The sequence below is a fragment of the Corvus brachyrhynchos genome, unplaced genomic scaffold, assembly GCF_000691975.1.
Source record: "Corvus brachyrhynchos isolate BGI_N302 unplaced genomic scaffold, ASM69197v1 scaffold370, whole genome shotgun sequence".
NCBI lineage: Eukaryota > Metazoa > Chordata > Aves > Passeriformes > Corvidae > Corvus > Corvus brachyrhynchos.
In genome coordinates, this window is record NW_008235977.1 from 402,969 (window position 1) to 425,751 (window position 22,783).

General features: G+C 36.0%; 1 protein-coding gene across 3 annotated transcripts in view; it reads left to right on the forward strand.

Annotated features, from left to right (window-relative positions):
- Window positions 1-22,783, forward strand: part of FAM126B (family with sequence similarity 126 member B) — a 50,298-nt gene that overhangs the window by 8,263 nt on the left and 19,252 nt on the right. For all 3 annotated transcript variants that reach the window (XM_017728262.1, XM_017728268.1, XM_008629782.2), the window contains exons 2-8: window positions 10,627-10,729; window positions 11,634-11,712; window positions 12,771-12,872; window positions 18,653-18,832; window positions 20,693-20,773; window positions 21,410-21,525; window positions 22,282-22,377. In XM_017728262.1, coding sequence (XP_017583751.1) covers window positions 11,662-11,712; window positions 12,771-12,872; window positions 18,653-18,832; window positions 20,693-20,773; window positions 21,410-21,525; window positions 22,282-22,377 — 626 coding nt within the window. In that variant the 5' untranslated portion in view covers window positions 10,627-10,729; window positions 11,634-11,661. The remainder of the gene's footprint in view (window positions 1-10,626; window positions 10,730-11,633; window positions 11,713-12,770; window positions 12,873-18,652; window positions 18,833-20,692; window positions 20,774-21,409; window positions 21,526-22,281; window positions 22,378-22,783) is intronic.

Sequence of the window (22,783 nt, forward strand, 5' to 3'; positions counted from 1 at the left end):
CCCCCCTTATTTGGCAACTTCCAATTTACTAAATGTTCAAGGGTTAGTTTTGTTATTTTTTCTGTGCCCTTTTTCTCAGACTTGCAGGTTGTGGTCTATGCTAAAGAGAGAAAACTAGGTAGGTTCAACACACAAAAAGTAGAAGGAAGTTCAAGAAAATTGAAGTACAGTGCCTGTATATATTAATTTTGTCTAATAAATGCAGAAAGCTTAAAGATCTCTTGGTCAGTGGAGGAGTGGGAGTGCTATGCCTTTTTCTTTATTTTTTTTCTCCTTTTTTTTTTTCTTTTTTTTTGTCAAGTGCTGGGAAAGAGCTGCTTCAGCATAGTTTCTTGTCATTTTACTGAAACATTTTGCAGGAACCTTATCACACTTGGCTGGTGGAGATGTGTGTGGGTGTGATGGTCCATTGCCCTCCTCTGCTGATGATACTCCCATGATTGCAACCTACTGTATTTGATGGCTTATTTTGATAATAAGTTTTTGGTCTTGTGAGAGAGAGCAGGGAGCAAATCTTAAATGGACATTATCATGCTAGTTAGGAAACCTTAATCACCATGTTGTCCATTTTCAGCTCTATAAAGTTTTGATGTATTTCAAATTAATATTCCAATGGGTAGCTTTTGAAAGATAAAATACCTCTCCTACAGGGAAAGGGTGCAGGCTTTCCTTGGCTTTATGCAGAATTGTAGTAGTAGTTATTTTATTGCTATTTCTATGAACTGCTGGGGCATTCTGCTTTAGTAATGTGTGCTGACTTTGAATAGATTGCAATGATTCTCTCTTTGTCTCTGTGAATGCAGACTTTAGAGCTTTGTGAAATACGTAAGGTTGCTATGAGTAAATTCTGCATGTTTATGCATATGCGTCGCATCTATGGAAAATGGAAAAGGTTTTTATTAGCATTTCCTTTTTTATAGCAGGGGAATTTTTGAAGTTGCCATCTTCTTGGTTTTAATAGTTGAAGTGAAACAGATAGAAGTGATTAGGGAACAAAATCGTTAAAATACGTTATGAAAATCTTTTCAAAGTGCCAGTTGGATAGCTGGCAGATAAGGGAAAAAGCACAAGAATTTTTGCCCCAAGTATGAAACCCTTGCTGCTCACTGATAAGAAAGAATTATGGTGTAATCATCTTAACTTGCAAATCTGCACATAATTGCAAATACCGGAGTGTTAGGACTGGGTTTGTGTTTTGTTCAGAACAGTTTCTTCATGTGATGAAGGAGTCACGTGTGGACTGTGTGCATTGGTTTTGGCTTGTTCTTGGTGGTTTTTTGTTGTCCTGGTGGTGCGTTTTTTTTCTTTGGTTTTTTTTTTTTTTTTGCTTTATTCCTGATCAGCCCTGCTTTTGGAGAAGTTACTCCACGTTCTCTCTGCAGGTCCATTGTACATTCCAATGACCTCAGTATTTCTAAACCTTCTGTTTGACTGTGTGACCTTGAAAGACTGTGTGTTTTGTGGAGCAAGCTGTATGAAGGGTATTAGATGAGTATATTACTTACACCAAAAATGTATAATCTAGCACTTTCAGGTGCCTGGTGCTTGAACTTTAGTAAATGCTGCTGATCCCTATCAGCACAATTGCATAGGGAAACAGAACAGGCTTTTAATTAAACTCAGGCTTTGATTAAAAATTTTTGATGATGTGTTTGAAGAGAGTGAACTGAATTTGCTCTATGCCAGTATAACTAATAAAAAAGTAAAAGATCATAAATGTTACCTAGATGGACAGTACCTGTAAAAGATTAGAGAAACTATTTATATTTAGTAAACTACTTATGTTCATGTGGGTGGATTTCTATTTGAAGTAGATGTAATATATGGAATTTCTCAAAGAAGAATAATGTTGCAAAAAGCAGTAGTATGACTCCTAACAGGTTTGCATATAAGGCCATCTCTGCTGTTTTTCCAAGGTTAATTTATTCTGGGACCTTGAGGAGAGGAAAAGCACTGCTTTACCAACTGCTTTTGAATTTTTTTTTTTTAGCAGGAAAACTGTTCAGTATTACAAACAAAACCCCAGAGTATCTGTGTATGGATGAGGTTATGTAAAACCGGCTGAAGATTAGAACATTGAGTACTCAGTGAGTTTTTTTCGAGTGCTAGAAAATGTGTTTGAAAACCTGGAACATTGTAAAATTAACCATCTAGACATAAATTCCATTCCCCGGTCCACGCAAAAAAGCTTGAGGAGGCATACCCATGAAGCTTGCTGTGTGGATTTTCAGTGCTGCTTGTTAAATCTGTAATTTCTCATAATCTTGAAAGACTCACATTTTCTGAGTATATATTGGGGCAGTATTTGACAAAAAACTTTTAATTTTGTTCAGGCTATGAATAGAAAATATGTATGAAAATAGTGTGCATTTAATATCTTGCTTGTTTCAGTAGTGTTGGGGGGAGGAGGAAAAAAGGCTGTGTATTCCAACTGGAGTCATCAAGCACCTGTGGAAGGCTGTTTTTGTCTCTGTTTTCTTTTGTTGTTTTTGTTGTTTGTTGTGGTTTTACACTCTTGTAGTGCTAGGTTTAGTTTAGCAGGCTGCAGCTTTCCCTGAGAGCTCAGCGGAGCTGCTTAGGGCACTGCGACCATTTCCCCCTCCCGTAGTCCATTTCGGACGGCTCCGCACTCTTGCTCCGGTAACTATCAGCTTTACAGCACAGTGACGGCGAAGGAGGCGAGAAGGGTCTCCCCATGAAGGTTTCAGAGGACCTTCAATGATTACATCCTGTCCCAGCGACCCCCAGAGGCAGGGAGACCTCGTGATGCGGGCGCAGGGGGGTTTTGTCAGATCGCAGGGGCGGTACCTGGGCGGAGTTGGGGTACAGGAACCAACAGGGAGGAACTCGAGGGAGTGGCCAGGGCTAGGGGCAGGGGAAAGTGGGGGGGAACAATGTGAAAGGCATTTAATAAATGAATCAATGGGAAATACAACACCACTTTGCACTACTTTATTTTATATAGTGATGATGCCATGAAGATTTTTTGCCTTTTCTTTTATACCCCTGGTATACCTTTTTTACAACTTCTGTTTTTTTAGTGCTTTTTGCCTACATTCTTGGACTTGTTTGTCAAGCTGAGAGACTTAAACATTTTAGAAGCTTTGTAGTTAGGGATCAGTGTGCCCCAAACCCCAAGATCCTCTCCAGAACACATTCTGTAAACTAAGATAGACCTATCCAGGGGAAGGCTCCTTGGGGAGGGGGGCTCACTCGAGCCTCTGATTGGGGAATTTTTGATAGATATGCTAATTAGTAAAACCTATAACGTTATCTTTTGGGGGTGTGCATTGTCGTGCGCATTTCGGTGCATATGACCTGGACGTGTGCACCTAAGGATCCTTAAAATAAATACCAAGGTAAAATCCCTTTTCCCCTTCTAACCGTGTTTGACTCTTGATTTTAAGACCAAGAAAAGGCATCACTGATCTACAGCTTAGATAAGTGAAAAATATTGTGGAAAGTCTTGCCTAACATGCTGCATGAAAAATTGGGTTGATCTAAGTTGTTTCTGCTGTGTTTATATTGTGTTCCTAAAGATATTATATATATGTAGAAAAAAAATAGATTAGATTTCAGATAAAAGCCCACAAAAACCATCCAAACACCCTCCCCAAGTAACACTCCCACATATGTTAGTAACTTAGTGTCCTCACTATTTAAAAAATACATGAAAAATGAATCATTTCACACTAAAATATTCATTAGTCCTTTCTTATGACTGGTCGGTTTGTATTCTGTTCTAATGTTGGTTTAACAGTAGAAGAATAATGACTGTAAACAATATGCATTGTGTTTAACTATTCAGCAGTGAAAATTAATTATTAAACTCATACCAAGACAAAAGGGGTACCTGGTGTAGTTGTTGCACTAATTTACATTTACTACTGTTTTAATTCTCATGCAGTTATTTCACTGAAAAGCAGCATATACTTCCAAGTAATAGGCCACAGAGTGCCAATTATAGTGAGATGAGTTTCACAGTTTCATGAGAGCTTCTAATAAGGTAATGAGAAAGGGTTACTTTCTTTATAGACACTATTTCTTTGCCTGTTTTCTGTGAAGGAGAGAGTCCAGCAAAGGCCATATTTCTTGCTCTGGAGGAATTCTAGTGACGTTACTAGTAGGTCTGGTCATAAACATCAATTTTTGTAGGACAATCACCTTAATCAGTTGTGTCAAGTATGTTGACTGTTGATGTTCACATTGCTCTTAATGGGTGTGCCATATAGAACTAACATGGTCAGGAACATGTTTTATTTCTTGTGTGTGAAAATTCTGACTCTTAGAATCAGCCTGATCTCAATATAAAATTAACAGTGGTTTTCTCTCTGTTTTGTGAGTTGTTCTTTGCAGTTCTTAAAACCCCCTTCTAACTTTCAGAAAACTAGTGTGAGACTGAAAATTACTTACACTGAAATAAAGCTGACGCATGACGTGTAAGAAGACAAGTTGTTTCCTCTGCAGTGACAGTTGGAAGTAATAAAGGCAGCTACAGTTTTAACTGTGAAAGTTGATGCAGATCTTAGATTTCAGAATTCTTGATGCTATTCTGCTTTACCTCTGAATAGTGAACAGCCTCTGTATGTGCTGTAAGTCCTTCTTGTATATATGATGGGTTCAACTTGCTCATATATTCCGTTAGGTCAAGCAGGAGAGATCTGTGCTGTTCTGAAATTGTGTCATCTTGATGAGTAGTGGTGTGATCAGTGATGTTTCATTAACTATATTTGTTGCTCAGTTTGCTTTTTAAAGTCTGGGAACTTGTATTGGAAAAGTAAGACGAGCATATCAATCAAAATTTGTCCTTGAAAATCATGCATCTTAAATGTGAATGATGCATCTGAGTCATATATGAAATTTCTGGCATCGTGCAATAAAACAATGTCTTAATTCTTATGGATCTTTATTTTAACTCTGCCATTTTGAAAGGTTATTTTGGAACTTTGTATTTCATCATTTTTTAAAAGTCAGCAAGATGACATAATTTTAGCTATAATTGAGGTAAATTCAGATAAATTTGGAGATTCCACTCATTTATGAATTTGTGAATGTGTGAGTGAGTGTATGGATGGGGGGAAATTTGTCACCTCAGCTTAATCTATTTACACTCCTCTTCCTGGAGGTGGAGGCTTTACCATCTGGAAGTTGGAAAGATTAGAATAAGGGATTTCATTACTTTCAGCAGAGGATCCTCTGGGTTAGATCTCTTTGAGAATCGGGTAGAAGAAAGGAGGTTAGGTAAATTAATTAATGAATATGTAACCTAAATTCCATTTTGTGTGAATTACAGTTGGTAGGGAATACTGCAGTGAGGAATGTTTACTGGTATTGGAATTGACTTCAACATTTTAGTGGATATTTTTATAATATAGCAGGCATTGATTTCTCTCAAGTGACAATTTTACAGCTCAAAAATGGGAAGCTGCTTAGAATCTTCAGCTTGTATTTCTAGAATGTTTCTGCTTGAATTTCTTTCCTTTACAGACCAAATAGTGATCTTAGCATAATGTTTGCAGTCTTATTCCAAAGTGCATATTGAGGGGGTTTTGGTGGTGTGTCTTTTTGTTGATTTGTTTTGGTTTGGTTTTGAATTTTGTTTTGGTTTTGTTCCCACAGAAATTCTGTTTAAAGATTTCTCTTAGCCTGTGTCTGTTCATTTTTAGTGCTTAGCACTGAACTCCTTAAAAAAACCACCTTAACTGTGATTTTGAAGTGTTAGTTTGCTGTTAGGCTTTTTTTTTTTTAGGCTCTTTCTTTTACTATGCATTTTGTACCTTTACTTTTCTAGATTTCATTTACTTCTTGAACCAAAACCACGAACAAGAAGGTGTTCAGGAGAGGTAGGGTTACATGGAAAGTAATTTGCATGGAAATGTTTTTGTAAGGAAAGAAGTTAATGCAGGCAAACTAGCATAGGAAGAGTTATTGCATATGAACTGATGCAAGGGGAGGACAAACCTGTATTGTCTAGCGTAGGATGGGTTATCACCAGGATCCTGACAAGAGAATGTTTTAAGTTTAGTGTAGGATGGCTACGTGAAGTTGTTTCTAAGGAAACTGGTGCTGAGAGAATAAGGTAACATTTCTGTGGCTAACCTACGTGTGTGTGTATATATATTTTTAAGTGCGTCAGGTCCTTATAATAGAATAATTAATGTGTGTTTTGTGGTATTTAAGGCTGCAGGATAATGTCTTTATTATTACTGTTTCCAAAATCCTTTAAGTAATGTAAAGGAGTGGTTTTTTCCTATACAGAAGATAAGTTTCTTGTTCCACATTCTCAAGCATCTCAACTCTTTTCTGCTTTATTTGTTGCATGAACTCCTAAGAGAAGGATTTAGTTATAAGTATACAGTAGCGTGTTATTCGGGTTCTACTTATTTGCCTCTGTGGGGCGAATGGGACTTAAATTTTTCTCTATAGTCACCTGACTTCTGTAGCTCTCTACAACTACTCTGTACAATACTATGAAAACTACGAAAACAGCAGCTTTAAATTAGTTTATAAAATAATATATGGTGTCTATTTTCAGTGTCATATTTTCATTCCCACTGCCCTAATTGTTTGTTTTCAGCAACTTTGTATCTGTAAAGCGCAGTTTCACTGTAGTAATGGTAGAAAGATAGAAGGTTGGCAGCTGAGCTTTGTGGGGCTTGAAATGGCACAGAAGATAATTTAGAACTTAAAATGACTTAGAGGAGGCTTTTTGGACCAGATGGGCTGTACCTTTTCTTTACCCCTTTTTTGGCAGCAGCTGAAATTGATACGACCTTTTCGATAAGAAATGGATCTTACTGTGTGAGTATGGTACCGTGAAAGTTTACAAGACTATTATCAATCATCTTTGACTTCTCTGTGGCAAGGCTTTCTCCCATTGTTTTCACATAACTTTCTTTGTTGCTGATACTGAAAAAGAAATCTTTTTAGCCTGGTTTTTACTAGTGAGTCAGAGTGGGCAGGGAAGAAATGTCTTATCCAAGTTGTTTTGCATGACTAAGGCTTGTCTAATAAGGCTGGCAACCTAAATCCCACATACAGAATACATCAGCATTTATATTTTAAAGTTGGAATGCATGCCTGTCTGCTGAAGCTTGCAATTAAATTACCTAAAAACTAGAGTTGGAAGAGTGCTCTTTCTATTGAAGAGAAGGCTCGAGCTGGCAATTTAAATTAATAACTGTTCAGAGGAGGTTTTGTTTCTTTCTGCCTTTGTCAGTTTTTACCTTGTTTCTCTGTGCTGCGGAGCTGTATGGCCAGGAGAGTTCTGGCAGAATGTTTGAACCTGTTTCTAATGGCAAGTTGCAGTTGTACCTCTGGTTTGTTGAGGACAATAATGTTTTAGTTTATTTTTTTATGTTCTTACCAAAATGACAGCTTATAAAAGTGTCTACTAAATATGGATACAGGGAAATCCCAGTGGTATTTGTGATATGTTATCATAAGAGATGTATATTACAATACATGTACTTTTAAATAAGTACAAGAAGTCGTCTACCAAAATTGAACATTTCCAAGGCTGGTTTTATTTTGTCTTGGGATTAGATTAGCATAAGAATCAGACCTTTTCTTCTTGCAGAGTTTCCCAGTCTTGTTAGCATGGGTGTGTGGTTGGGGAAACGTTTCCTACATACTTCAGACCACCTGATCTTATGTTGTCTTCTGTGTATTCTGCTTCCCAGAGGGTTGATCATATTTAACACAGGTGCTCTTCTTACAGAGCTATGAACTTTCTGGATCAAAGAAATGGAATGTATGTTTAGTTCAGAGTAAGGATGTGTTCTTTGTGCTTTCCATGCTACTTTTGTTACAGAGGCAGCATGGAAAAATCTTCAAATACGTTTCTTTCCATGCTCAGGAATTATAGCTATGAGAGGAGTGTTTATGTAGCTTGGAAGAACAAGCTATATTGATAATGGAGTTTTCTGTTCTTTTAGACCTGTCACTCCGTAATGTTCTCTTGCACAAGTGGCACTGTGAAGAGATCATGTAGCATGAAGCATTATTCTTGTTGCTGACACAGTTCAGGTTTTAATTGCAAATTATTCTTCTCATGGCCTTTAAGGTAAAAATACATCATATTTTCATTCATTGTGCAACTAGGACTAAAATTACATTTTATACATCATGCCATCCAGTATATAATGGCCAAAAACTGGACTCATTTTGAAGCGCATGTCCTGTTAATGTAATCTGTCCCATGTATGTTTAAACCAGTATAAAATCCTGGCCTCTTTAAAACAAACATACAAACAAAAAGCCTGAATAAAATAGAAACCACCAACAAGAAAACCCTCTGCATACTTGAATAATCATATTTTCATAAATATCATAAATTATGACCATCTAATTTGTGGCACTTTTTTTTTTTCTTTCTAAACCCACTGTAATAGTTGATTGTGTAGCAAGTGGTACTGGCTCAGATTATTTGGGTAATCATTTGGTCTTGGTTAGCGGTTTAAATGCAGACTGGTAAATAGATAGTAGTGTACTCAGTCTGTATGTCTTCTAAATGTAAGTGAAAAACAAGCTCTCTGATGAGCATAGTTGATTAAACCCTTTTTTATTTCTTTTACTGTAGTCAAAAATTCTTGGGGAGTTATCTGGGTTTTAAGTTTCTTTATTCTGATAGTATATTGTTGGAAAAAACTTTATTTCAGACTTTTATATTTTCAAAGTTAAAAATATTGAGAATGGTGAATTCACCATCCCTGGAGGGATTTAAAAACCCTTGTAGATGTGGCACTCAAGGACGTGGTATATTGGTGGAGTTGGCAGTGCTGTATTAATGGTTGGACTCGATGGTCTTAAGGGTCTTTCTCAGTCAAGATGATTCTATGATTTGTGTGCTCAGCATGATCTAGGAGAGTGCTCTGACTTGATAAAATTCTGTTTACATCTCAACTGTAATTGACAGCTGCACAATGCAAGACTGTGACTTCCTTCAGAACAGAGTATTGTAGCTTTAGTATTAAGCATAAAGATTCCAGGTCTAATTTAACAGCCTTATCATATTCTGCTCATTTATGCCAAATGAGTAAGTTTAGGAGAAAACATTTAAACTATTATTTCAGGTGTTTTTGTGGGGAAGCTTTTTGGTAATTGATTTTTGGTATTTGATTTTAACATTGAGTGACTGCATTCTTTACTATAACTTTCCTGGTCCATGCTTTAGTATGAATTCAAACTTGCTTGCTTGTTCAGTATTTAAGAAATCTTCATCAGGCCATATGTAAAAATATTTTAGTATATTTAATTATTACTGTTACTAATAACTAAATTTCTGATTAGTTATTATGGTTCCTATATAAGAACCTTTGAACCACAGTAGAAAAAAAAACTAATATCTTTTAAATAAACATGAGAAATCTCTTATATATTCCCTGTATTTTGTTTGCTTTGGGAGTGATGTGAACACTCTGGAAATGAAATTCAATACTCTTGGTTCGGGCTACTTCAACCTTGAATAAATATGCACAGGGCTTAATGTATTGAACCAGTTTACTTTAGAGACACGCCCATGCAGTGTTTCATATATTTATATTTTTCCCCCCAAAGGTACAGCAAACCAGGGAGTGAATGGAAGCATGGGGTGTGCTTTACAAATGGCCTTTTGAAAATCCCAGCCAGCCATCTGTGTGTGAGGCTGAGACGGTCCCACAGCCGTTGTGCTCGTGTGCCTCTGGAACAGCGTCCAAGTGTGCCTGGGGCAGCCTGGCCGGTGCAGAGCGGGATGGGGCACCGAGCTGAGGGGCTCACCCTGCTGCTTCTAAGTGTTCCTGTATAGAGTCAGCGGAGCTTGTGTCCTGTGAATTCAGCAGCTAGCTATCTTGCCTCTTTGTACAAGTCCTTAAAAATGTGTTTAATATCCAGGCAGATAATTTGAAAGGAAGAGATGATTTGTCCTAAAATTGAACTAGCAGGGACTGTAGCCAGAATAGATGTGGACTATTTCTGTATTGATACAGCAGCTGTGGTTCTGAAGCTTACTCTGAAAGAAGTTCCTAAATAGGAAAGCTTGAAGCTCAATGCATGGTAAAATCACTAATATACCTAGAGTTGGCTCCTATGTGTGTTGTTTGCCTCATGCTCACTGTGAAGGGATTCTGCAGCAAAAGGTGAGCTTTATTGTAATATGTGATTTTCACAATGACACTGAAGTTTTGGTTCTGTAAGAAATATGTACTAAGGACGTTGTAGTAAGGGAGAGAGTCCTTACTGTATTCCATTTAAGAACTATGTGTTCTCCAAAGTCAGGGTATGAATTCAGTTCACATTTTATCAAATTATTACTCTTTTCTTTCATCTTACATTTTTCTTACACTGTTCTTGGTAAGAACTGTGCCTGTGGTACTGTGCACCACTAAATATGGAAGGATTTTCCACTTAAGTGACAAAAGCCTTTTTTTGGTTGAAGGCAATTCTTCCCTTCCTCCTGCTAAAACACTGAGCTTCTTTTTTTTTTTTTTGGCAAATTGCTTTGTTGCAGAAGGATTCACATGGACTTTAGAGGCTTTGATAAACTTCAGTTTGTAAGGCTGAAAAATATTTACATTAATGTTTGCTTTACTTTACTATATTTTTTCCCTATTTTGTGATCATCATCGGGTTTCTTTTATCTTTTAGAAAACGGGGCAGTACTTGAAGGCTTGACAAATGCATCCCAGGTTGAAAAATTTCTGCATTCCTTCTCCTCTTCCTCCTTTAGAAAACTGACTTCTTTAAAGAGGTAAAGTTGAATGTCACACTTTTTTTCCCAGGCAGAGTGAACTAAAACTCAGCTTTTTCTGTAGCATGCCCTATGATGTTTTAAATTAAGTTCTTCTGTCCATGTCTCACTCTGACATGGTATCTGTTTCCCTATATCAAAAAAGATGTCTTTGTCAACTTTTGTTTGCAGAGATCTGGTTAGTTGTTCTGTTCCTTGATAGAATTATCTTTCAGTGTTTCTGCTGAAATGAGTCACTCAAGTGTTACTTGAATTTAAATTAATGTTATTTCTGAATTTGTTGTATTTTAGGATATTTAAACATGCTTTAGAAATCTGAAGCAGTTCCTTACCCACAAGAAAGTTTGTATTCTCTTAATGACTTCCTGCCAAGGGCCATTGAAAAAATGATACATTAACTTAAGAATTGCATTGGGAAGCCTTACATCTTATTTCACTTCACTTTTCGTTTAACAAATACTGATTGTTCTTAAATACAAGTCTTTCAGAAATCAAAGCAAGTATGTTCTGAGAAGAGAATAGGTGATTGCAGCCATGGAGTCTGGCTATTAAAAGGTCATTTTTTTGTAGGAGTTCCATGATGTAACTTGTATGTCAAACATGTAATTTTTGGTTGAACTGAAGTAATTTTCAAAACACAACTGAAAGACAATTGGCCTGAAGCACTGAATCCTTCTTTTTCCTCCTTCCCCATTTATGCACAGCACTTTAGACTAAGCAAAGAAACAGTGAAATAATTTTTATATAATGGGACTGGTTGCCCAAAATGCAACTTTTACTATTGCTTTGTATTACATAATTCAGTTGGAAAGATATTTACAGCTTTTCATTGGGTAGGATTGTAAAAAACTAAATTTTCCTGCCATAACTAGTATTTAACTTCTTTTTTTTTTTTCTTCTAAAGGTAAGAGAGAAGCAAAAGAAGTAAGAAAATGCTGGGATCAGAACGAGGTGTTGTAGAAGAATGGCTGTCAGAATTCAAGGTGAACTGAGAAGATGAATGATACCTAAACCGTTGGCTTAATGCCGCCAAACATAGTAGTCGGGTTTTTTTAATAGAAAATACTAAACATTTTAAATATCTATTACTTGATCTTTCCATTTCTTATAATGCATAAAGCATGCAAAGGTCTGTGTAATTGAGTCAGCTGGTACATAATATATAATGCATAATTCTAATAGTATTTTATTTTTATTGTGTATTATTGTAGAGCAGAACACTGCAGTAGCAATGTGGTCTTTTAAAACATGTATTTTGTGTAGGTCAAGCTGGTGGAATTTAACTAACAGCTGGATAATGCTGCCCAAATTTCCAATTGAGGAACTTTTTTATTTAAAAATAATTAGTAAATATTTATTTGGACTTTAAAAAAAAAATCAAAGAAAAATATTTTACTTTTTCCCCCCTATGGTCTGCATAAAATCAATTGTTTTGTCATGATGAATCTGAAGTATTTTTAAGCTATTTTGCATATTGATAATTATGGTGAGTGAAATACAGGATAATGCATAAACAAGAAAACAGGATTTCATGACTGATAAGAAATTAGTCTGTTTTTTAAATTACGAATTAGTAATTCCTCCCATCATTGATGAGAGTAAGTCGTTATCAGCTGTCATTGGAAATTTGTTTAAGATTCAAGGATGCAAAATCCACAGATATGGTTGCTTGGGGAACACTTGAGGCTGTCCATGCTCGTTCTGTACTCCCCACACCTCTTAAATAAGTTTAGTTGATTTGATAAAATCTTCAGAAAGAGCCTGTTAAATACAGAATATAGAGTCCTTGTATCAAACTAGAGCAAATGATTTATGAAAGATGAATCTAAACTGCTTTTGGATTTAACCCTAAAAGTGGTTATGTGCTCCTGAATGCTATTTGTATGGAGAAGGATTTGTACTCAACAGCTAGGTTACAAGTCTGAAAATTTACTGAACTTCAGGACTTTTCTTTGATGTTGGGATGAGATTTAATTCTTTTGTGGAGATGTTGAATGCTTGGAAGCATTTATTTGTCAGGGTAACCTTTTTTTTTCTTTAGGCATTACCTGAATCACAAATTTCCAGCTATGCAGCTACATTGCACCGAAAAAAACCACTGGTACCAGCTCTTTATAAGGTCATTCAAGATCCAAATAATGAGGTAGGAGATTTAAAAAACCTATTTTATTCCCATTTCTGAATCTTTCACCTCTACAACTAAAGCTAAAGTAATGGAGAGGAAAATAGTTTGATTCTTTTTTCTAATGTAGTCTAACATGGGTATCATCCCTCTTTTTACTCTCTTGTTTTTTGACAGTTACTTTAATGCTTTTCTAGTAAGACACAATCTCATCTGCTTCCAAAAATACTGTTTATGCTGTCTGCTAGATTTTCCTTGCCACAGCTGACAATTATGTTTTATTCGGCAGGAGTTGGTTTTGGTGTTTTGGTTTGGGGTTTTATTTGTTGGGGGTTTTTGGGTGGGGAGTAGAGTTTGGGGTTTTTTTTCATTTGTTTTTTTTAGTTCCCAGAAACCACCTTTCAGTCATAACTGAGACAAAATAGGCCTTACAATGAAACTCAGAAAGACCAATGTGCTTCTCATGTGGTGGCTTATGACAGTGGAAGATGGAGTCAATTTTTTAAATGCCGTTAAGATAAAAAGATCTTCTTGTGCTTATACTAGTATCACTTTTGTGTAATTTGGTTTACACTGTTGTAAACAAGAGCAGAACCAGGGCCCCAAAATATAAATAGACACAATGAAAACTTAGCTTACCCTTGTATATAATTCATTTTGCATGTGACGTTAAACTGAGCTTTCCAACCCTTTGGCTTCTGCTAGGAGCATTTCTGGGCAAGTGTGTGAAATACAACTTCTGAATAAATCATGCAAGCATACCATTCTCTGATGTGTAAACTAGATAAAATGCTTACAAATACTTGATGTATCATCTGTGATCTCTCATGTATTTATAAATTAAATGGGTAGTGTACACAGCAAAGAAGTTCTTTATTTTCCAAAGTACAGTTCAGCCACTTTAGGAGGCTGAATGCTTGATTGAGCTTCAAGGAGATTGCATAATGCTCATGCAATTTAAAAAAAAAAAAAAAAAAGCTTCATAGCTGTCAGCTTCATTTCAGTATTATAAATAACCTGCATAGTGACCTTTTTCTTTGTACTGAAAAGCTACTGTTATTGTCTCTTCAACCTAAGGCCACCATTGCTGCTGTCTATGTATTTGTGTTTGTGTAGACTCCTGAAAATGTAAAAGCTTTCCTTTGCTTTAAGAGTAAACATTTGATTTATTTTTTTTAAATGAGCAAAGAACCAGATTTGAAAAAAGGGTATCTTTTTAGGGTGATCTTACGTTATTGCTCACTGATGCTTGTCAAATATTATTCTTTGAAACAGCTGTTGCTGTTTGGGCCTGATTCTGATACCAGGTATGAGATAAGCAATCCCAGACACAAAGATGTCTAACTTCAGGTTCTACTTGTTAAGGCAGGATGTATTTCCTTGTTGCACTTCTTCCAAACTTATTTGCGTGTGAGGAATATAACCATAGTAAATTCAGTACTTTACATAATTTTTAATAATATATGTCTCTAACTGAGAGGGTTTTGAAAATATGCTTTATAAGGCATTTTTATGCATTATTTGTTAGAAGGGTTAATTTATGGCTTATGAAGATTAAGCATATCTGGTAGACTATTATAAAAATACACTTTCTAGATTCTTCTACTTGATGGGCAAGTAATTCTTTAGTACAACTTAATCATAAATTTGACCTATTTTTAAAACTTCTGAGAAGTGGAAAACTGTTTAGGGCAAACATGAATCTTTCTAGAATCACACAATTATATCTTGATAAGATATAATTTAGTTTATAAAATCTTAATTTTTATAGTTTTTAATTTAACATGGAATCAGCGTGCTTAGGAAGCAAACAACCAAGGTGTTTCTCTCTTTTGACAGGGGTCTACCAGTTTGAGAGCTATCAAGTGAAGGCAAACATACTGACAAGTTAAATACAATTATTACTATTTGCCTTTGAGGAAGTGCCCTGACTTTTTAAAATATAAAGATGACTGGAACAGAAATTTGCATAAAGAGTAGAGAGTGATCTTGCTTATAAACAGCTGATTTAACTGAATAATGTGTTGATTTTTGTGTAGCATTTGAATTCAGAAGTCAAGTGCTTTTGAAGTACTGTTTTTCAGGTACTTTTATAATTTATAGGGTTGGTTTATGGCTGTAGACAATACTCTGTGGATGTTAAGTTAATGCACTACTGAAATTTAAATATTGAATGTTCATGTGGGGTAATGGGGTAATTAGGTTTAGCTCAGAAAGGGCAGCTATGAAACAGAATGAGATGACCTTTGCAATGCCAAGCAGTCACAGACCCAATACTCTTCAAATAATAAATGGTTTCACCCATTAGGTTATAGTTAAGTCTAAAATGAGCACATTTTATTTTCTGCAGTTGAATGCTTCAAAAAGGCAAGTATTTCCAATATTTGTCATGCATTTTCTAAAGCATTATATTTAACGTCAAGATATGACTCTTAAGATTTGGAAAACTTGTAAAATAAAGCCAAAGGAAAGCTATTCATCATCTTTCTTAAAACATGACTGGTTTGCATCTTGGTGAAGTGTAAAATGAAAAGTGAAAATTAGATCATTGACACTTGCTGCATATTTAAGCCAGTAAAAATGTCATTTGTTTTTTTTTATGCTTATTGCTGCTTATGCTAATAGGAAAGCTCTTATAATTGAAATTATTTTGTTTGTTAGGAAAGAGAGAGGATATAAGAGATATTTTACTTTGGATTTTTTTGCTGACTTCTGTGCTACTCAGTTTTCTTTGACTTTGGACTGAAAGATCTTTGGAATTAGAAAATGTGTGCCAATTCATACACCCGCTACTGATGACAAAAGCTCCATTTCCTCTGTTTATCCAGTGTCTTCTCAGTATGTATATTCAGAGAATTACTTGGAAGAGGCTGGCTCTTCGGAAAGCCAGATAACTAGGATGCAAGGAAAACATTTGTTCTTTCTCAGAGTGTCAAGTTTTGTGTTTCCAGGTGGAAACAGACTATTATACTGTACTTTGATAGGAAAACCCTGGGTGTTTGTGCTTTTGAAAATATTGATGTTTTAGCATCTTTGTGATGGCAGCTTTTTCTTGTGTGCTTACAGCTCTGGACTGTAAGTACAGACACCAAAAGTACGATAGTAGTTGCAGGTTTTTACGTAAAGTAATTGCAGTTGTTAAACATTTTCCACAAGAAGTATGTCAACTACTAAAAGTAAGGAGAATTTGAATGCTTGCAGCATCACTGACGATATTGTTTGTATCTTGCTAGGGAGCATGTCTCCCTAGCCTTACTTAAAAGACTAATTTTATAAAATTTTCATTTGAAAACTTGAATAAACTTAGTAACTACTCTGGTTGAGTTTCATCTGACTGAGCTAAAATAAATTTTTCTTTTCCACTGTTTTTAATGGGACTTGGATTAGACTGGCTAATTTCAAATAGGAAACAGCTTTGGGCTGCTGTCATCTCTAATCTAATAGAAGTACTATTTATAGCACTGCCATTGTATATATCTGGTTTCAGATAATATTTTTAGCTTTTCTTGCACTTGTCATTTCCCTGCAGATATGCTTATATGTTTTGTTTTCAGAGATTTATTTTTCTTCTTTCTGATCTCTTCTTGATCATACTTTCTTTTAAAGAAAAAACTATGAATTTATTTAGTGATGTCTGAATTACTTAGTAACCACTTTTAAATTTAGGCCTTTCATAAAACAAGGATACAGTTCTATTTATGAGGATTTGAACATATACTGTAACAGTTGGTTTTAATAATTATTGTCACTTTTAGACAGGAGTTTCTACTAAGTAAATATTGATTAAGAAAGAATATACTTATGCCTCTTATGAACCTAAAGTGCTACATATGTATGAAATACTGGAATAAATATACTACCAGAAAGCTGTACCATTTTTCGTTAAAATGATTGTAATAGAAGCTTTACAGACTTCTAATTGCATTTAGATCCCAAACCAAAAAGTGGTCAGTTATTTTATATCTGTCTATCTTCCTATACATCTATGTGTGTGTGTGTGTGTGTGTGTGTGTGTGTGTATAGATAGATTTGCAGAAATCCATTTGTTCTAAATGAATGGACTTTTCTTGTTCTGTATCAACATGGTCAGTGTCAGCTTTCTTCCCTCTTCTTGTAGAGTCTCTCTTTGCTTGTGTTGTAAATGCTGGCTTCTAGCTTAGAGTAACAGGTCTGTCAATCAGAAGCCTTGTTACACAAGGTACTTACACCAGAGCCTTGTTTAAGAAGAGATTTCTCTGACAGCTAAGTTTTATTTTCCGTAAATGCCATGTTATGGCTTACGTAATCGGTGGTTAAATATGGTGCGTTACACTGACCAGAATGTTGTGTGTTGGAAATGAAACTGTTTCCTGGGTGATGCTCTCTTAATAGATAATTCTGTCAAATTTATGTTTTATGTTTGTGATATACTAGTGGAAAATACCTAAGTGTAAATATAGGTATGTGAAATTGTACATTCATAGAGCTTTACGGCATTGCACATTTATCAGACATTCAGACTATTCCCTTGCAGAAATGTTGGTCCCTCTGCTGTTAGCAAGGGACTCCTAAGTTTTTTAAGAGGGTGGATGGTTCACAACAAACCACAGAAGTACATCTTTGTGCAGCATAGCAAAAGTATGACTGTCAGTTCCACAGGAAATTTGTGGTACTGTGATTGCGATGAATAGACAAATTAATGAAAAAAGAATGCATCAAAGTCCATGAAATATGCTGCTAGTGCTCTGAAAGTCCTAAGGTGCATATGCCTGGGAGCGAAAGAGGGGTCATATATGCCTTATCTAATCTGTTGTGTATGTCTGTATGTATAAGAAAGCTGCATGGGGCATGTACTGTTAGAAAGAATACTTGTGATTCTGGCCTCTGTTTTCAGACTCTGTACCTCTTCTGTACAAATACAGATGCCTTAGGTTACATGTATGCCTCTGTCTTTCTGGACAGTGAATCCCATAAATATTTTCCTTATGTCAGATCATCCCTTTTCATAGAACACAATATTAGATAGCGGTCAAAAACCTTATGAAAATTTGTCTTGAAAATTTTAATATTTTTTTCAAGTTGGCTTTTTTTTCCCCCAAGTTTTGATTTTGGTAATAAAAACTGATTAGTCATGGGAAAAAATGAGACTGTTTGGTGTGGTTCTTTCTGCTTTTTTTCATGTTTGTTAACAGTTCCATGGGTGCATCTTAGGTATTGGTTTAGCACTGTAGGCTCTTAAAATGGCAGGTTTACCTTACTGACTTGATAGGGGCCTTTTTTTTGATTCTTATACTGAAACCTGAAGTGCAGCTCAAAATGAAAAGATCGGTTTGCATTGTAATGAGCATTCACACTTAATTGGTTTTGAGACTCAAAAGGTGTAGATAAGAAATTAATTCATATTTCTGTCATTAGCAGCTAATCTTTAACCTTTGTACTTTGGTAGACCTTACAACTGCACTAAAGTTTTACGGTGCACATAGTTCAAGCCACGTGTCTGTCACGCCTTAAATCCGTACCTGCATAGAAAATAAACCTCATAGTGACAGCCCTAGAGAAGAATCTTCTCAAAGCACACAAGGTAGTGTCTGTAGTAAGGCCACATGTCCAAATACTTCATACCAGTGCCCCTCAGGTCTGTCTTTATGGATCTCCTTAAACGAGCGTAGATACCATTGTGATTCATTCACTTACTTGCCATCAAGGAATGCAATTTTTACTGACTGCAGTGGCTATATGATACAGCCCCTGTATTTGTTGTTTCACTCTCCCTTATTAGAGAATCCTGCCAGTAAGTGATCAGCTTTTTTGCCTTTCCACAGCTCCTGGAGCCTGTTTGCCACCAGCTCTTTGAACTTTATCGTAGTTCTGAAGTTCGGCTCAAGAGATTCACGCTGCAGTTTTTGCCAGAGTTGATCTGGGTTTATCTGCGTCTCACTGCCAGCAGGGATAGGCAGAGTAATGGTTGCATTGAAGCATTGCTGCTTGGCATTTACAACCTGGTAAGTGAGATGGGTTGGAATGGCTGAGGAAAGTTTTGATCTGAAGTTTTGCATCACTGACCACTAGGAATAAAGTAAATTATTGGAACAACATATTTAAAATTAAAATACACTTAAAGGAAGGTGTATTTAATATGGAGAAAAGCGTAATGAAGGTTTAGAAAAGATGTGTTTGCAAAAATTTTTTTTTAGTTTGTAGTTACCTTTTTTGTAAAAAATATTTTCACAAAAAAGGATAATCTCATGGGCTTTCTCAAACTTCAATATGCTTCTGTTTGTAAGGAAACTAGGTAGTCCCCCTTAATGTTGCAAAATAGAACTTTTTGTGATTGTCAGGCTAATATGATTAGTCAGTCTTGATGTGTCACTTCCCCTGCCCTCCCACGTACTCTAAACGTGCCTTTTTAAGGGTAACTTGAAAATGAAACCACTTTGCATGCGAGCACTGATACATGCATGTGTACATTTGAGTCAGATAATTGTTTTGAGGGGAACTGTAGTTTTAAGAATAAGTAAAAGCAACTGTAAATTATTAAATTTGGCTGTTGGATGTAAAAGCAGTTTTTTGCATCCTTACCCTAGCCTGGAAATGTTTACTTTTGTAATGTTATGAGGTTGTTTGATAAATTTAGCAATACTGCCACAAGAGGCATTCTCTAGTGAGAATTTCTGTGGTATAGGACCTTAAAACATATTCTAATTCTATCACCCTTCCCTCTACTGTCATTGTAAACCCCTCCTTTAAATTGTGGTTATATTTCTACACATAAGACACAGAACAGCCAAACTGTAATTCTTAAAATGTGTTCTAGTTATGTGTTATGTTAGGTCCACTCTAACAACTGGAAGATCTAGTTATTTTAGATTTATTCTGATAGAAAGAAACCATTGGAAACTGCTTCCTGATTTTTGGTAGTGTTTATTGGATTGAAGTAGCATGTTTATCTTTTCTCCTGTTTTTTCATGAATGTTCTTCAGTTCATTTGAAAGTCACATTGGTGATTCAAATTTTTTAAGGACAGTAATTTCTGCATTCTCTCCATATTCAGAAAGAAAGAGACCTCAAAATGGACAGTGGTTCCCACTATTTTTCATCTTTAATAAAGTTGATATTTTTCTGCAGATATACTGAGAGTGAAGTTATTTCCTGTATACTTAGAAAGTGAAAGGGATAAATAAATCTGCATTCTGACAAATTCTGTCAGCCGTTCTCCTGTTGTAATCCTTGAAGCCTGCTACAAGTACTGAGCTACTGTGTGCTGAACTTTGACATAAACTGGAATGACTGGAGCTCATTGTCTGAAAATTTGCTGTACAAAGTGCAAAGGCAGGATTTTAGACTCCTTTTTGCTATAGTCTTATGTAATTGCCCTTAGTATATTTTCTTTAAAAACTGCAGGGTTTGCTTATGTAGTAGCCTAGCAACTACAAAATCTGACCAGTTTGAATTGGAGAAAATATTGTGTGTTTCCTCCTGAGGAAACTTTGCCAGTCCCCTTGATTTCACCTTTTCTTTGTGGTGCATTTATTATGAAATACTAGCCATTGTCAGCTAGTGACTCATCAGCCCTTCTGTGTCAGTATCTTTAGTCTCCCTGATCGAGGAGCCAGTGCTGGGGTTTTTTTAAGTATTGCACACTGATTCTGCAGAGCAGTTTGTGATAGAGGTCTTTTCCCACTTCTAAATATGGATGTTGATATTGTCGATATTCTGCAAATGCACAAAGTCCTTGGGGTGTTAATAGTCTCATCAGATCAGGACATCTAACTTACTTTGTTAAATTCCTTCTAAGAGTTGAAAGTTATTCCAGCTCCTATCTCCTTACTTCTGTTTGAGTTCTGGTTTTGTTTTTAATGCAGGAAATTGCTGACAAAGATGGAAACAACAAAGTTCTGTCTTTCACCATCCCTTCGTTATCTAAACCCTCAATATATCATGAGGTAAGAGAGCTGCTGTGGTAAATTAAAATTGGATCTATTAGAGGGATGAAAACTGGATCCATTTGATGCCACAGGCCATTTTAGATGCATCTTGTTGCAGTAAGTTCAATCTCTGTAGCTTGCAGTTAGTGTAATAGAATGCAATAGAATTTGTAGAAGAACAGGAGTGTAAATGTTGAAAAATCTTTGCTGACTGCCCATTTTTAATAGAGGTTAGTTATGGTATAGCTGCAGCTGTGATTTTTTGCCTCTTACATGTTAGTATAAAAGTAGTCTTCCTTCTAACTCTTCCTTAGTTCAGTTAGAACTTGAAATTGTGTTTTCCTTTCTCTATTGTTTCTGGACAAAAGGTCTATGGGATTAGGACAAACTTACTGTACATGGATATGTAAGACTCAAAGTTGAAAATTGCTCTCACCTGCTGTATTACTTGTAAGTGGGTACACTTTACAATACCAAAACTAGGTAATGTTTTTAGATTTACTGTATTCTGGAGTAATCTTCATTTTTACAGATCACAAGATAAGTGTGCCTTTTGCCTTGGGTAGTTAGGAGTTCTAATGCTTTTGGGGAATTTTTACTTACGATTTGGCTTCTCCCCCCTCCTTCCTTCCTTCTTCCACCACCTACTTCTAGCCCTCTACCATCGGATCCATGGCTTTAACTGAAGGAGCATTAAGTCAGCATGATCTTATCAGAGTAGTTTACAGTGATCTTCATCCTCAAAGAGAAACCTTCACAGCACAGAACCGGTAGGTGGATGCATTCTTAACGTTAAAGGTGCTTCACTAGGGAGACAAGTCCTTAAACAAGACCAAATATATTTTGTGTCAGTCCTTTCTCAGCATTAAGTGCTTGGAAATAAATCTAGAGAACAGCCTTGGTAAGCTTGAGGTGTAATTTTCTTTTTCTTTGTTCCATCTTTGTATGTTCTTCTATTAGTTAATTTTGAAGAATGACTTCTCTGTCATTGCTGTGTCTGCAAAGAATATTTTTGGTTTTATGGCTGTCTATTCAGTTTTTCCTGGAAGTGTGACAAAATTCAGCTTTGGATCAGGGGCTGTGACTCCTTTTTCTACAGGAAAAAGGGAATGGAGTGAAGTGGATAGACAGAACCAGGAGTGAGAGAAATTGCCCTGCTGTTTAGTGACTGCCAGCTTTACCTGTGTCTAAAGACAGCACTGGGAAAACTGATAAAATTATTTTGAATGCATTACAGACATTTCCACTTCTATAACTGTCCAAATATTATACCATACCCCATTTCCTTCATAGTTCCTGCATATGCTAATGGCTTTCAGGAATAATAAATTTAAGTGTTTATAGTGAACTTTTGATAGCCTGTTTCAAGTTAGTGAATTATAATGAAAGAGGATTAAAGAATTTGTGTGTTTACTTCTGACACTTCTTCCTGTGGGGTGCTTTTTGAGACTGAATTGCAGATTTCTTGTGTTAAATTTCAGTGAAATATTAAGAATAAAAACAATGCAAGATTTTGCTCTTTTCAGGTTTGAGGTGCTGAGCTTTCTTATGCTGTGCTACAATTCAGCTATTGTCTACATGCCTGCTTCTTCTTACCAGTCGCTTTGTACAATGGGTTCCAGGTGAGACACTTGCCTTTGAAGTAGTCTTCAGGGTCATCTAGACTTTTGAATATTCATCAAGTAAAGAAAAGTGCTTTCTGAGGGGGATGGATTAGTTCTTGGTATGTTTCCATCATTTTCACTTGAGTTGTGGCTATGTTAAATTTGCCAAATAGGTTTCATTTTCCTGCATCTGAAAATTAGATCTGTTCTTTGAGTATAGAAGCAAGACGACATTTTATATGCAAGGGATTTCTGCTGTTTTGGAAACAGTACAGCAGTTGCTATGTATCAGTGGCCATCTGTTGCTTCCGCGATGAAGATTCAGATAGTAAACTGATACAACAAGGATATAATAAATTACCCTGTTTTTTATGTAGGCAGTGTATTGGAAGCCAGGCCCCTTTTTCAAGGGTCAGAAATATTT